Raw genomic sequence first — 16,425 nt, forward strand, 5'->3', positions numbered from 1 at the left:
GTAGGAGGAGTTTTCATTTTCCTATGACTGTCCACTGAGGCTGCACCTCTGTCTGGACAGTCTCTGCCCTGTGCTGATCACATGCACTCTACCAAGGAAAAAAAAACTCCCTAGCAATACACACCAAACTGAGCATGTGCAACTTGTCCCCTAATGCTCTGTACAATTAGGAGATATATGGGGACAGTGGAAGAAGGGGAGGAACAGGTAAGACAGGATCAAACAGCCTTTTTACACACTACAGATGATTAACCCCTTAGTTTCCACACTGAGTATAACAAGCATGCTTTACTTCGTATACAAACTGATTTTACTGTTGTGGGTTTAGTAACGCAACTGCAGGCAAACAGTCAAACACACAGATGAAATACATATAGGGGAGCTGTTTTATCTCCATTCCATCCTGAAATGTACACAGCTTTGTCACACAGCTGAGCTGGTATCCTCTACTGCAGTACAGCTAGGTCTTGTCCTTTCCCCAGCCTGTGACTAGACAGTGAAGGAGAAGCAGCAGACTGACGAGGTTATCTCTCTGTCACTCTGCTGTCTGCTCCTATCAGCATATTCTGGGCATTTTATAAAGACGATGTAGCCACACATATATTGCTGAAATTGCCAATCTGATTTACATTTGTGCTGGGTGGACGGCTCTTTAACCTCCTACAAAAATTCAGACATGAAAACGTTATGTTATATCTATAGATGCCTGTAAAAGACCCCTTTCTGTATGGAAGAGGTATGACGGCTAACCTGTGTCTCTTCTATGACAGCTGAACTACCTCCGTCCTGGCCTGCCGACCTTTAACCCCAAACTTCTGGACACTTGGAAGACCAGTGTTAAAGAAAACGGCTTCATCTGCTGCCCTAATAGCGTGAGTCACTGTGTATAAGTATTCTTAATGTCCTTAACATATGGTGTACAGCAGGAGTATGCAATATTTAAAGATTAACTCAAGCCAAAATAATTGTTTTGTTTTGGATAGTGAGGGGGGAGGGGAGAATTAGAACCTCTCTTTCTTCTTTTTACTGTCTGGGTCCTCACGAGGTGAATTTCCTAATAAAGCTGCCCATATACGACTCTAATTTAGAAAATCAGCCAAACTTCGAGTGGTAGGTGGCCCTATCAGTACCAGGCTTGAGAAGCCTCAAAGTGTGAAAAATCAAAGGAGTCAGGTGGAACATTGGCAACTGAACAGTGACTTCAGCCAGTCAGATGCAGTCGCTGTTCAGGTATAAAGACAACTACTGGTGCTGCAGCTGTCTGAATACAACAACATGCAGGAGAAATTTCTCCATCCACGCTGCTTAGCATGGATGGAGGAACCTTTTAGATTTCTCTCATTCAACCCGTCGATTGATTGTGGGAAATATTTGCATTTATGGCTAGCTTAAATATGTTGTCACCTGGACTGAAGTGAGGAACGTTTTCCAATTAGGATTCCTGTCCGAATCGCATGCGGTTTCCTCGCACTGTGCCTGTGTACACCCAAGCTGAAATCACTATGACAAGCCTCGGTTCACACAGGAGCGGTGGGGAAATCGCATGCAATTCGGACAGATATTGAACTGCATTCCTGTTCCAATTGCATGTAATTCATTTATTCTGAATGGACGCAAATAGCACCACAAAGTATCAGTACGCAGTTTCGGCGAGTACTTGACCAAAAGGATCGTTACTCGTACTTGCTGATTAGAAAAAACGGTATTGGTGCAACCTTAATGTCAGTATTTTTTTTTCTTTGTGTTTTTTATTATTTTTTTAAAAATTCATTTTTCAATATTTAAAAAAAATGTTTTTTTTTTTTTTTGCAACTCTCTTGGGGGCTTTGGTAAAATATCAGGGGTTTAAACAGACCTCTGATGTCCCACTTTTAAAACAGAAAAGGGATATTGAGGGAGGTTTTTAGATTCTCAGCAGCCACGTTCTAGCTGTTTCTTTTTTTTTGCCCATTACAAAAAGTCCCAAAATCTATTGAAAGCGAAAAAGGAGATTGAGGACACATTCCTGAATCTCCATCTCTGTAGAAAATGAATGATCAGGAAGAGCACTGCACTGTCTCCCTGTTCGTTCACAAAACGGAAGCATAGCAAACACAGTTTACTGTGCTTCAGTTATGAATTATTACAGTGAGTGATCGGTATCGATCACTCACTGTGTTCATTCAGAAAAAGAAGGGGCCAGTAAATTACAAATTTACTGGCCCCTTCTTTTTCTGAATGAACACAGTTACAAATTTACAGGCTCCTTCCCCCACTTTCCATCATGAAGATCCCCCGCAGCAGCTGACTATCCCATGCAGCAGAAGGAATTGGAACTTGGACCGGAGGGACAGCTTTTACAGGAACCGATCCCCTGTATTTTTCTCCTGTGGCAGAAGAATGCCAGCAGGAGGGAGAGGAGGAGAAGCGGGCTGCAGTTGCTGGGCCCCTCCCACAGTTCTCCTTCCTGCTCAGGCTATGTACAGCACCAGTGATGATGTCACGCCTACCTTTTTCAAGGGGTTATCTGGCTTTGCAAAGACATCTAGTTCACACAACGTCGATTTTAATATCTTAAAAAAAAAAAAAAAGTAATACGTTTACATTAAATACCCTCAGCCCCTCTCTGGAGTTCTTCACTGTGCAGCCCATCCAGATACTGCACAGACTTACTGCACATGCAGTGTTTTGCTTGCGTCTATCTAGCAAGGTTACTTTGTGGTATAAGCAAGGAAGCTTAGATCTCTGCAGTGTACAAATGTGCTTTTACTGAACAAAAATGCTGTACATTTCAAAACAGTTACAATATTAGGAATACAGTACAAGCTACACAACACACCACAGAAAAACAGGTCTGCTTCAGTTGAATTATAGCGCAGATCCCGGACGAGCCCCCAATTGTTTTGCTTGCATTTATCTAGCAGCATGCAAGCTCAGTCATTCCTACGGCAGGGGGCTGTCGTGCATGAAATTAAGCAAAAGGAAAGAATGGGCCGAGCAGAATTCCTCTGAAGCTGGAGCTGGAAAAAGCTGGGACAGTTTTCTGAATAAGCTGTTGGCGCTGGTCAGTTAAGGGTACCAGGATGATTGTAATGCCCCGTACACACGATCAGAAAAAAATTGGATTTTTTCTATTCCGCGGGAATTCCGTTAAAGCTTGCCTTGCATGCACACGATCACACAAAAGTTCTCTGAACTTTCGGCCATCAAGAACGAGGTGACGTACAACACTATGATGAGCGGAGAAAATTACTGTATTTATTGGCGTATAACACTCACTTTTTCCCCCTAAAGTCAGGGGGAAATCGGGGGTACGTGTTATACGCCGATCCCCCACTATTTGTAACCCTTTCTGCCGCTCTCTGCGGCTTCGGGTTATTTTTGGCCGCACTCGGCCGTTTTCCACTATTTTCGGCCGTTCTTGGCTGCACTCGGCCGTTCTCGGCCGAGTGCAGCCAAAAATAGTCGAGAACGGCTGAGTGCGGCCGGAAATAGCCGTAAGCCACCGAGAGCAGCCGAGAACTACCCAGCGCCACCGAGATACACAGGACGCTCTGTATCTCGGCGGCACCATTTTTAAATGGAAAAGCCACAGACATGACTGAAAATGACTGACAAGGCTAAATGCAAAGCTGCAAGTGACTGACAAGGCTGCAATGGAATGCTGCAAATGACTGACAATGCTGCAAGTGACTGACAAGGCTGCAATGGAAGGCTGCAAGTGACTGAAAAGGCTGCAAGTGACTGACAAGGCTGCAAGTGACTGACAAGGCTGCAAGTTACTGACAAGGCTGTAATGGAAGGCTGCAAATGACACTGATAAGGCTGCATTGATGGGCATTTAAATGTAAGTTTTTTTTCCTTAAACTTCCCTCCTAAAAGTTTTTTTCTTTTAAATTCCCCCCTAAACTTGGGGTGCGTGTTATACGCCGGCGTGTGTTATACACCGATCAATACGGTAAGTTTAATGCTTCCGAGCATACGTCAAATTGTTTCTGAGCATGCGTGATTTTTTGCGTGTCCGAATTGCATACAGGCAAACGCATTTTCGGATAGGAACTTTTTCCGACCGAAAAACAGAGGACCTGCTCTCAATCTTTTGCTGGCTGGAATTCTGCCAGCAAAAGTCCGATGGAGCGTACACACGGTCAGAATTTCTGACCAAAAGCTCACGTCGGACTTTTGCTGGCAGAATTTCTGATCGTGTGTATGGAGCATCAGTATTTTGGTACGTGGTTACCACTCGGGGGTTGTAGGAAACTATTTTACTATATTAATCCGTTGTATTAGGATGTCAGAGCTTGCCCACAGATATATATAAAAAGAAAATGCCAATTTTTTATCTATGTAGATGTTTTGTTTTCACTATTAACCATATTCTTCTAAAACATGAACATTAGAAGTGTAAAGTCTCAGTGTTTAACATTAGTTTTCTCTTGACTTTTGTCACCAGTGTTGTGAAGCAATATATTCCAGTGTGTCCGGGCTAAAGGCTCATCTTGCCAACTGCAACAAGGTATACCGCATCCATTACAGTGATTTACCATTGTCCTCATCAGGGGTCAAGTCCTGGGAAAAAAAGTGTGGGAACTCCCACCCAAGATCCATTCCCCCACCAAAAAAAAAAAAAAAGTACGCTCATATGCATATATACTTCAAAGAAAATACAGTACAACATTTATTGTAAAGTGCAAGTTTACAAAAACAAAATAACGTGTCAAACAAAACAATCAACACAATGGGTGATGATCTTTCCCTCGCAGGGAATTTCTACCACAAATACACCCTGTTCCAAATTCTGTTACACAGCCCATTAGAAAATATCCCACAAACAGGAATAACGTTGTACTTGGCGTTTAAGATTATCAACTTTCCGAGATTTATTATCATCTGCGCTGCGATGTGTGGTCAGCCATTTTGTGACATATGGCAAAGGATCCCATAAATGCACAGGGGGGCCAATGAGACTAATAAACAATAGAGAAGATAGGCGTTCAATGCCAAGCCCACTCCTAATGGGTGACATCACCAAATTCATATATATAATCATACTCCTTTAACAAATAAACTGCAACATTTATAGTACCAGTTTACAAGGACACCTCCAAAATTCACATGCCTTAAATAAATCTAGAACAGATGTAACAAAATAATTTAAGCTGTATGCTATACTAATAAAAAACCACCACAAATGTGTGAAAACGGTTCCCTCGCAGGGGATTGCAATGACTGGGGGCCCCTTCTGCACTATGTCTCTATGCAAGCTACGATATGTGGGGCCCCTTCTGCCGCAAGATGTCCACACATGTGTTGGTCTGCGCAGGGGAGGGAGGTCGGGCATGCTGAGTGTGCCGGCCCGGAGCTCCTCTTCTCAGGCTGCCTGTATTGTTTCTGCAAAGTGGGGCTCAGGCCCCAGGCCACTCACTCATCTGTTCCCATCAATGCAGCCTGATCAGTTCCCATCAAATGGAGCTTTGTCAGTGCCCCCATCAGAGAGCAGGGGTTCCCTTCAGACAGCCCCCCCATCAGAGTGTCCCCATAACAGTGCCCTCATCAGAGAAGCAGGTGTTTTCACGGAGGGGGGAAGTAGCAGAATGGAGGGGGACACAGAGGAAAACTGGAGGGGGGCAGAGAGGAAAACTGGAGGGGGACAGTAGCAGAACAGAGGGGACATTAGCAGAACGGAGGGGACAGCAGAACGGAGGGGGACACGGAGGAAAACTGGTAGGGGTGCAACGGATCAAAAAACTCACGGATCGGATCATTCCTCGGATCAGAGTCATGGATCGGATCATTTTTCGAATCAGCAAATAATTATTGAATTTGCAAAAACCTGTGAAAATGCCACCACCATATAGTACCCACTGCAATATACATCTCCCCCACTGTAATATTGGCTGAGCATGGATGGGTATGTCTGGGTATTGGCAGAGTAAGTATTGGCAGGGTAAGCATTGGCAGGGTATTGCAGAATATTGGCAGGGTAGGTATTGCAGAGTATTGGCAGGGTATGTATTGCAGAGTATTGGCAGGGTATGTATTGCAGAGTAGCGGTGGGGTATTGCAGAGTATTGGCAGAGTATTGAAGAATATTGGCAGGGTATTGCAGAGTATTGGCAGGGTATGTATTGCAGGGTATTGGCAGAGTATTGCAGAGTATTGGCAGGGTATGTATTGCAGAGTATTGGCAGGGTATGTATTGCAGAGTATTGGCAGAGTATTGGCAGAGTATTGCAGGGTATTGGCAGAGTATTGCAGAGTATTGGCAGGGTATTGCAGAGTATTGGAAGAGTATTGCAGAGTATTGGCACAGTATTGCAGAGTATTGATAGGGTATTGCAGAGTATTGGCAGGGTATTTATTGGCAGAGTATTGGCAGGGTATTGCAGAGTATTGGCAGGGTATTGCAGAGTATTGGCAGAGTATTGCAGAGTATTGATAGGGTATTGCAGAGTATTGGCAGGGTGTTGCAGAGTATTGGCAGGGTATGTATTGCAGAGTATTGGCAGGATATTGAAGAGTATTGGCAGGATATTGAAGAGTATTGGCAGGATATTGAAGAGTATTGATAGGGTATTGCAGGGTGTGTATTGGCAGAGTATTGGCAGGGTATTGCAGAGTATTGGCACAGTATTGCAGAGTATTGGCACAGTATTGCAGAGTATTGATGGGGTATTGCAGAGTATTGGCAGGGTATTGAAGAGTATTGGCAGGATATTGAAGAGTATTGATAGGGTATTGCAGGGTGTGTATTGGCAGAGTATTGGCAGGGTATTGCAGAGTATTGGCACAGTATTGCAGAGTATTGATGGGGTATTGCAGAGTATTGATGGGGTATTGTAGAGTATTGGCAGGGTATTGCAGAGTATTGGCAGGGTATTGAAGAGTATTGGCAGAGTATTGGCAGGGTATTGCAGAGTATTGGCAGAGTATTGGCAGAGTATTGGCAGAGTATTGGCAGAGTATTGGCAGAGTATTGGCAGAGTATTGAAGAGTATTGGCAGGGTATTGGCAGGGTATGTATTGGCAGAGTATTGTGGAGTATTGACAGGGTATTGCAGAGTATTGGCAGGGTATTTATTGACAGAGTATTGGCAGGGTATTGCAGAGTATTGTCAGGGTATGTATTGCAGAGTATTGCAGAGTATTGACAGGATATTGAAGAGTATTGGCAGAATATTGAAGAGTATTGATAGGGTATTGCAGGGTGTGTATTGGCAGAGTATTGGCAGGGTTTGCAGAGTATTGGCAGGGTATGTATTGCAGAGTATTGGCAGAGTATTGGCAGAGTATTGGCAGAGTATTGACAGGGTATTGCAGAGTATTGGCAGGGTATTTATTGGCAGAGTATTGGTAGGGTATTGCAGAGTATTGATAGGGTATTGCAGGGTGTGTATTGGCAGAGTATTGGCAGGATATTGCAGAGTATTGGCACAGTATTGCAGAGTATTGGCGGGGTATTGCAGAGTATTGGCAGGGTATTGCAGAGTATTGGCAGGGTATTGGCAGAGTATTGAAGAGTATTGACAGGGTATTGCAGAGTATTGGCAGGGTATTTATTGGCAGAGTATTGGCAGGGTATTGCAGAGTATTGGCACAGTATTGCAGAGTATTGGCAGGGTGTTGCAGAGTATTGGCAGGGTATGTATTGCAGAGTATTGGCAGGATATTGAAGAGTATTGGCAGAGTATTGAAGAGTATTGGCAGGGTATTGCAGAGTATTGGCAGGGTATGTATTGGCAGGGTATTGCAGAGTATTGGCAGGGTATGTATTGGCAGGGTATTGCAGAGTATTGGCAGGGTATTGCAGAGTATTGACAGAGTATTGCAGAGTATTGATAGGGTACTGCAGAGTATTGGCAGGGTATTGCAGAGTATTGGCAGGGTATGTATTGCAGAGTATTGGCAGAGTATTGTGGAGTATTGACAGGGTATTGCAGAGTATTGGCAGGGTATTTATTGGCAGAGTATTGGCAGGGTATTGCAGAGTATTGTCAGGGTATGTATTGCAGAGTATTGCAGAGTATTGACAGGATATTGAAGAGTATTGGCAGAATATTGAAGAGTATTGATAGGGTATTGCAGGGTGTGTATTGGCAGAGTATTGGCAGGGTATGTATTGCAGAGTATTGGCAGGGTATGTATTGCAGAGTATTGGCAGAGTATTGACAGGGTATTGCAGAGTATTGGCAGGGTATGTATTGCAGATTATTGGCGGGGTATTGCAGAGTATTGGTGGGGTATTGCAGAGTATTGGTGGGGTATTGCAGAGTATTGGTGGGGTATTGCAGAGTATTGGCGGGGTAGTGCAGAGTATTGATAGGGTAGTGCAGAGTATTGATAGGGTATTGCAGAGTATTGGCAGGGTATTGCAGATTATTGATACTGATAGGGTATTGCAGAGTATTGATAGGGTATTGCAGAGTATTGGCAGGGTATTGCAGAGTATTGATAGGGTATTGCAGAGTATTGATAGGGTATTGCAGAGTATTGATAGGGTACTGCAGAGTATTGGCAGGGTATGTATTGCAGAGTATTGGCGGGTATTGCAGAGTATTGGCGGGGTATTGCAGAGTATTGATGAGTATTGGCGGGGTATTGCAGAGTATTGGCGGGGTATTGCAAAGTATTGGCGGGGTATTGCAGAGTATTGGCGGGGTATTGCAGAGTATTGATGAGTATTGGCGGGGTATTGCAGAGTATTGATGAGTATTGGCAGGGTATTGCAGAGTATTGATGAGTATTGGCAGTATGGATGAGTATTGGCAATTTGGCAGGGTATTGCAGAATGCAACTTACTTACACACTACTAGTGACTGACCTCCTGGTATTCTCTTCCCTTCTGTTCTGGGGGGAGAAGAACTAAGTAAACTCACAGTGCAGCGGCTGTTTCCACAGGAGGCACTGGGTAGAGGGGAGCGGGAGGACAGTCCGGCGCGTCACACTGACGGTCTCGTGCCAGTGCGTGCCCACGCCGAAGTCATGTGACCGGTTGCTAGGCAGGGGCCGCTCCGCATCTAGCAACCGGTCACATGACTTCGGCGTGGGCACGCACAGTCACTCGGCGGCTGAGGAGCGGCGCGGACTACGCGCTGCATAGCCTCAGCCGGCCCGGCTCAGATAGCTAATGGGAACGGCGTTCCCGCTGTGGAAATAGTACGGGAACGCCGTTCCCATGCGTTCCCGCAGCACTCGAGCCCTGGTCCTCATTATTGGCGAATGTAGTCAGCAAAAGGCCCCTGGTAGTTTTACATAAAAAAAAAATATATAAATATATATAAATATATAATATATATATATATATATATATATTTTTTTTTTTTTTATATAAATTTAACTTGAAGCTCATTGTACCTTTTAAACTGGTGTTCATGTTTAAAGTGGTTGTAAACCCCAGATATGAAATATGAACAAAGCATATCCCTCTATAGTGTGCAATTGTCCCAGTCCAAAGCACTAAGTGTCATTTCTGTCTGCTGCCCTGTTCCTCTGCTATATGCTTGAGTCACTGCTGACAAGTTTTCCTGACGCCTAGAAAAATTAGTTTGTGGGGAAAGAGCTCCAGCACACAGCCTGTGATTGAAAGCAGCAGCTCTGTTCCTGTGTGCTGTGTGAAAGGGGGGGGGGGGGGGTGCCCCATGACAAATCAGAATCATTGCAGTAATAAAAATGTAGTAAATGTAACATTTTAGGGTTTTTATTTTTTGGAGTGGTGTCATTTTGAGACAGCTAATGCAGAAAATCAAGCAGAGCTGCTTAGTGGGTGGCTTGGTTATAGTCTCCCTCCCCCCCCATGTTGTCTGGTGGGAACCGCTTGACCTCTGAGATAGTACTGTATATGTGATTAGGCGCTAGTGTGATCAGGAATCTGCCTGGTAAATTATAAAATTTCAAGGTCTTTCATTATGTCAGAGAGTATTTGTTGTTATAAATGTCATTAAAGTGGTTGTAAAGGCTAAAGTTTTTTTGTTTTGTTTTTTACCTTAACGCATTAAGGTAACAAACCTTCTATTGTCAGCCCCCCCCCCAAAAAAAAAATAACTTACCTGAGCGATGAGCTTAAGAACAGAGGCGCAGCTCTCTCTCTCTCCCGCCTCACTGAAGGGCTCCTGCTGCTGTCAATCAAATCCAGTGACAAGGGAGCAGGGATGAGGGGGGGCGAGGCCAAGCTCTGTGTGTCAATGGACACACACAGCGTGGCTCAGGATCAAGCCTGCAGGTGTGCCACCATAAGAAGCTGCTTTCTATGATGACACACAGAGAAGAGAAGGAGCCCAGTGCACCAGCGGGGGAACCCAGAAGAGGCGGGTGATCAGGGTTGCTCTGTGCAAAACCATTACACAGAGCAGGTAAGTATGACATGTTTGTAATTAAAGGAGAAGTACATACAAAGCTCCTTTGGCTATACTTCTCCTATAGATCACAGGAGTGCAGTTCGTAATGCACTCTTGTGGCCCGTTTTCAGCAGACAGCAGTCTGAAGCCTGCTGTCGGCTGACGTCACAGAGCTGGTCCAGACTCAGGAAAGATCACGACCATATGGTCGGGATTCGCCCGCATGCCTGGACCGACACACCCGGTTCAGCCTCTCAGCGAGCTGCTAGGAGACTGAGCTGGCTGCTCCCGTCCTCCTCCACAGCCCAGCTCTCTGCTGACGGATCTGTGGTGTTTGATCGCTCGGTTCTCAGTCTTGGAGCTGGCTGGGAACAGATGCAGCATCCACCTAGGTAAGTATGATTACAAAAAAAAAAAAAAACATTCCCATACTTCTCCTGTCAAAAAAAATAAAAAATTTACAGTCACTTTAATTATTGGAGTACTGACCCACTTTTAAAAATTGCTAGTTCCTGGGCTGTCGTTGCGATCTCACTAAGCAATGAAACCAGGGAATGAGCATGACAACCAGGAAATTGACGATTTCTAAAAGAAATGTCAGCAGAAGGCCAATTCTAACATCAAGCTTTGTATGTTTGCAATTGTGACTCTTTGTGCGTTTGGCCTCCAGCTGCTTTGTGTCTTGCAGGGTGAGTACTTGGTGGGCAAATACCGATGTCTCCTGTGCCAGAAGGAGTTCAGTTCTGAGAGTGGAGTGAAGTACCACATCGTGAAGACACACTCACAGGTGAGGAGGAAACTCTTTTACCTTATATCTTCCCACTGACAGTTCTATAGGCCAGATAACCTACCACTCTATTAGTAAAAGGTGACTTGTAACAACTAGGCTGTGTTGGGTGTGACAGACCACTTGGCACCCAGCTTGGGTGCCTCCGCCATACAGTGCCTCCTGCCCTTCAAACCATTGTAGCAGACTGAGTGCTAATACCAGCCCTTTTACCCCAAGCACCATACACAGACAAGATGTTGGGATAGGAACCAAAGGAATTACTTTTTATTGAACAGAATTACAGGTTTTTATACACATGAAAGGTAGGGCAGTCACCACATGAAACCAAATATTTACCCAAAACATCACACAATGGTTAGATAATGAGGTAAAGTTGACACAAGGCTAATCCCATCATGTCGGAACCTCCAAGGGCATTAGCAGACAGAAAAAATAGGTGACTCATTTAAAGCGGTGTTCCAGCCTTTTTTTTTTTTTTACAGTCAGCAACTACTAGCTCCTGACTTTTAATAAGGGCACTTACCTGTCCGGCGAGCCCGCGACTTTGGCCCCCAGAGGCTGATCTGTCCATTTGATCGGGTGCCGCCATCCTAACTAAGGGAAACAGGCAGTGGAGCCTTGTGGCTCCACTGCCCGTTTCCTACTGGTCATGCGCAAGTCATGTGGCGCTTTGTGAATAGCCCTGTTGTTTTCTGGGATACACACATGTCCCAGAAGACAACGGAGCAGCTCGCCGAAGAGGAGGAAGTGACAGAACAGCGCCATGGAATAGGAAGAGGCAGATTAGGAAGACTGCCTACAACAGGGGTTTCTGGTAAGTAAAAACTTTTTTTTTTCCACATTTTTTTTAGATATTTTTTGTAGAATTTTAATGTCATTTTTTATTTTAGGGTGGACCTCCACTTTAACTCAATTAACAATGGGAATTCACACATAGGAGGCACACAATAGGAGAGACACACTTAACAAAAAACACATTAGTGTTCAGATTTTAGCAGGAGACCCCAGTATCAAATTATTTTGAGCTGATTACATTAACATCTGCTCCGAAAACCAGTCAATGCTGATTTGGACATAGAGACCCCAAAGCTGTATCCGGGTCCTCCAGTTCCCAGAGTCTGTGTGTTTTGGGGAGACATGGACTTGAATCCAAAGTAAGACTACTCCAAAGGTCTCCCAAAGAATAGTGCCCTCTCAAAAGCCAGGGCCCATAGTCAGTTGCAAGAGGCTAGCCTGCAGTCTCCTCCAAAAGCCCCCTGTTCCGGTTGGGTCTGTTACATTGGGGTCAACACATGAGTGGTAATCACTTATGAGGGTCAGTGGTCTCCTTTACAGGGCACAGAGGTGTTCTAGCATGTTTGAATAATGGTTGAAAAAGAACATTCAACATTTTCCTTTACCTCCATAGTAAATTAGTCTGTCCCTTCACCGTGAATGCTTGGGGATAAATAAAAAAAACCCCACAATGGTAACTACTTAACCAGTTCCCTACCGCGTATTGTAAAATGACGGCAGCAGGAACCATTTCTCCCTCCGGGGGGGCATCATATGACGTCCTCTGCTTCCCGGCATTGTGGAGAGCGTTTTTTATTTTCTAAATGGGTTCCTTTAAGCTAGTGCATTGTTAGTTCACTTACCTTTTCCTTCGGTTTCTCTTCTAAGTGTTTTTTTTTCCTCTATTTTCTTTGTCTGAATTTCTCACTTCCTGTTCCTCCTCAGTAAGCTGTTCAGTAAGCTGTTCTGGCTGACTAAACACCGCTCGGATGATGGTGTGAAGTTTACTGAGGAGAAACAGGAAGTGAGAAATTCAGACAAAGCAAAAAAACATTTAGAAGGGAAATCGATGGAAAATGTAAGTGAACAAACAATGCACTAGCTTAAAGGAACCTATTTAGAAAATAAAAAACAAAGCTTTACAACCCCTTTAAAGCAGCGAACCAAACAAGCATATAAAGTTCTCTCACTGTCTGTTGTTGGTGAGCAATCTGTTATTGTATGGCTAACCCAGAGCATAATAAAGATGGCCGCTGAGGATCTTGGAATCCAAAGTGTTTGTTTTGGTGATTGTGTCCCTCCACCCATTCAGCTCTCATACCTTTATACTCCTTATGGACCAGAGCAATGTCTACATTTCTCTAATGGGACTGTTGATTTGGTGATAACTTTTTATTTACACATGTATTGTTTTCTGAGGGAAACAAGCTGAGCTTTCTATTGGCACCATCTTGCAAAAATTATTTTCTCTGTAATCTATTGAAGAAAAAAAAGTCTTTAATGAAATGGAAAATACAATGTAGCAATACTAGAGGTGCACCGAATGGAAATTTTGGTACCAAAAATTCAGGATGCGCTTGGCCAAAACCGAAAAATTACAGTTTAAAAAAAAAAAGATATTTTTATATATAATTGTACCATATTCGACTTTTTAATGAATATCATACATTTTAATTAATATAAAGTTATTGTTGGCCATTATTGGCACCTTTAGCGCAAGAAAAGTGCATCCCTTTAAATTCTATGTATGTCTTCACACTGGTCCGCTTCCATTGTGGTGTTAGCCCGGTTTCATACTGTTGTGGTACGGGACGTCGCATGTAATTTGCACAGGAATCGCAGCACATTCCTGTATGAATTACATACGGCGTCTCTGGGGTGCCTTTTATCCATGTATTTGTATGGCTCAAATCGCACCGCATTCGCACCAAACTGGTGCAGGACCCTTTTTTTGTCCACACCAGAATCGGATCGCATGGGTGTTCACATCCAAGTGATCCGATTCTTCAAATCCTGCTGCGTTTTGCAAACTGATTGCGGGGTGTCGTTAACGTAACATACACTCCGCAAGTGGTTTGCATGGATGGGTTGCGATTTAGATGCGGTGCCGAATCTGCAGCGGGTTCTCTGTGAATTCGCACCGTATCTAGTGTGAACCTAGGCTTAAAAATCTTGCTTGCTGCATTTCTGGTCAGTTAAGAAAAAATGCACCAAAAATGCACTTCCATTATTGAAATGCATTGAAAACACAGCAAGAACGCATCAATAACGCACCAATAACGCACCCGTGTTACATTTTGATACACTTTTTGAGTCACAGGACCGATGAAAAACACACCATAAACACAGTTAAATCGTGGCAAATACACAGCAAAATATTTTTTTCGGTCAACGAAATTTCAGTGCATCTCTAAGCAATATATTGTTGCACTATATTACTCAAAGACACTTGCAGCCGATCTGCAAGTGTTAATTTATGCTGCAGCAGCTGCATTTTGACAGCCATTCCTGCTATGTAATACATGGCAATTCTGGGCTGTCATTTTGACAGTAGGTAATTGCGAATAATAGAGGCGAAAGTGGGAGGCAACAGAATGGGAACAGCAGAACTTGGGGGATTGAACGTAGGGGATACACCTTAGAATCTTTGTTGAAGCTGAGTATAATATCAATATTTAACCCCTTTACGCCCCAATAACCCATATGTTTGGCGGCAAAAATCTGGACTTTGGGGCCCACACGCTGCACAAATGCATCACTGGGTGGGCAATGTTTATGTGCTGAGAGGCCGCTCTCAGCACAAAGACCAAGCCTGCTGCTTGAAAACATCAGTAGCTGGTGGGACTGGCTTCCGATCATGTGACCACTGTGACAACTAATAACAGTGGTCACATGATCATCGATCCTTCTCACCCCCTTGGTGTTAGGAACTTTTAAAAGGTATGCCGGGGTGGCCAGGAAGGGGTTAAGCCATTCTGGGCAAGACTCTTCGGATTGTATTACTCAAAGATACGTGCAGCCGATCTGCAACTATTATTTTACACAGCAGCTGCATTTTGACAGCCGCTCCTGCTATGTAATACATGGTGTTAACCTTCAAAATCTATATTTCTGATTTATTAATCAGAAGATATGATATGGGTTGAAAAGAGAATTCTTATTGACAAAGGAAAGGAAGGTTTAACATAACACCATTTATTAGAGTACGTTACAGGTTTATCTAATACACAGAAAATACCTATAGTCTAAGTGAGGGAGTAAAATATTAGTTTAAAATACAACAAGAGTACAATACATTCATTACAATACAAAACAGGACATATGACAATTCGGTATACCTTGTAAGTGCTGGGAGATGATCTGATATGTTACCTAATATTGGTCCATAGCTCTGGTCAGTTCTCATCTGCCATTATCCTAGGGTTGGGGTCCCCTTAAAAAGGGCCATCTCTCATTGACTTGCATAGGACCACACTGATTGGTTAGCGATAATTAGTCTGAAGCCCACTTAATTAAAGAGGAAGTTTGCTCTTGAATAGGACACTTAACTATGCATAGTCCCAGCCGGGGTAAATTGTCCATTCCTGAACAGATCAAAGAAATATTTTAAGCATATCAACCACCCTTTGAAATGGATAAATGGTTGATTAGCACGGAAGAATACACAAGCCTTTATCTAGCAAATGAATTCGGCTCCGTACCGACTACACACCCCAAATGGTATCTGTTCGTGGGTTTTGATTATTACATTAGGTAACCAGCAGGACATCTCCCTCACACCCACACTTAGCATACCTGTGAGACAAAGGTATTGTTAATTGAATTATATACGCTGACCAGACGTCTGTTCCTGTAACTCAAACCATCTGGGCAGGTTAAGCTAAACTACTTCTTTATTTCTTATACTAATATCTACATCTATAATACAAATATTCCCAGTTGCTAATGGAGATTACTCATAAACTCCTCATAAGGCAACAATGGCAAGTCTCGGCTGTCATTTTGACAGTAGGTAATTGCCGATAATAGAGGCGAAAAGGGGAGGCAACAGGAAGACAGGAGCTAAATGTACTGTAGGAGATAGAACTGAGGAGGTACACCTTAGAATCATTGTTGAAGTTGAGTGTAGGTCGTCAATATTTAAACCCTTTACGCCCCAGTAGCCTATACGTGTGGCGACAAAAAGCTGGGCTTTGACGCACACACACGCCACACATTTACATTGCTGGGCGGGCAATGTTTATGTGCTGGGAGCGTGCACTCAGCACAAGACCAAGCCTGCTCAAAAACATTGGTAGCCGGTGGGACTGGCTTCCGATTATGTGACCACTGACAACCAATCACAGTGGTCAGATGATTGTCAATCGTTCCCACCCCCCTGGGCATTAAGAACTTTTAAAAGGTGGACAGGAAGGGGCTAAGCCAGTCTAGGCAAGACATTTCGTATGGTGGCACTGGAAGAGAAAATAAAACTATCCTTCCTACTGAAAGGAAAAAATAACACTTCCTACAGATGTCCCATAGTTGTGTTGTCCTAGTGCAGTGCCT

General features: G+C 43.8%; 1 protein-coding gene across 5 annotated transcripts in view; it reads left to right on the forward strand.

The window, feature by feature from the left end:
• ZNF512B (zinc finger protein 512B) overlaps positions 1-16,425 on the forward strand; it is a 73,024-nt gene that overhangs the window by 51,277 nt on the left and 5,322 nt on the right. For 3 of the 5 annotated variants that reach the window (XM_077460390.1, XM_077460394.1, XM_077460389.1), the window contains 3 exons: positions 771-872; positions 4,433-4,495; positions 10,984-11,100. In XM_077460390.1, the coding sequence (XP_077316516.1) occupies positions 771-872; positions 4,433-4,495; positions 10,984-11,100 (282 nt within the window). The remainder of the gene's footprint in view (positions 1-770; positions 873-4,432; positions 4,496-10,983; positions 11,101-16,425) is intronic. The other 2 variants (XM_077460392.1, XM_077460393.1) reach the window with 1 other exon arrangement.

Source organism: Lithobates pipiens, unplaced genomic scaffold (assembly GCF_037356315.1).
Source record: "Lithobates pipiens isolate NorthernLeopardFrog02 unplaced genomic scaffold, aLitPip1_a1.2 Scaffold_28, whole genome shotgun sequence".
Classification (NCBI taxonomy): Eukaryota; Metazoa; Chordata; class Amphibia; order Anura; family Ranidae; genus Lithobates; species Lithobates pipiens.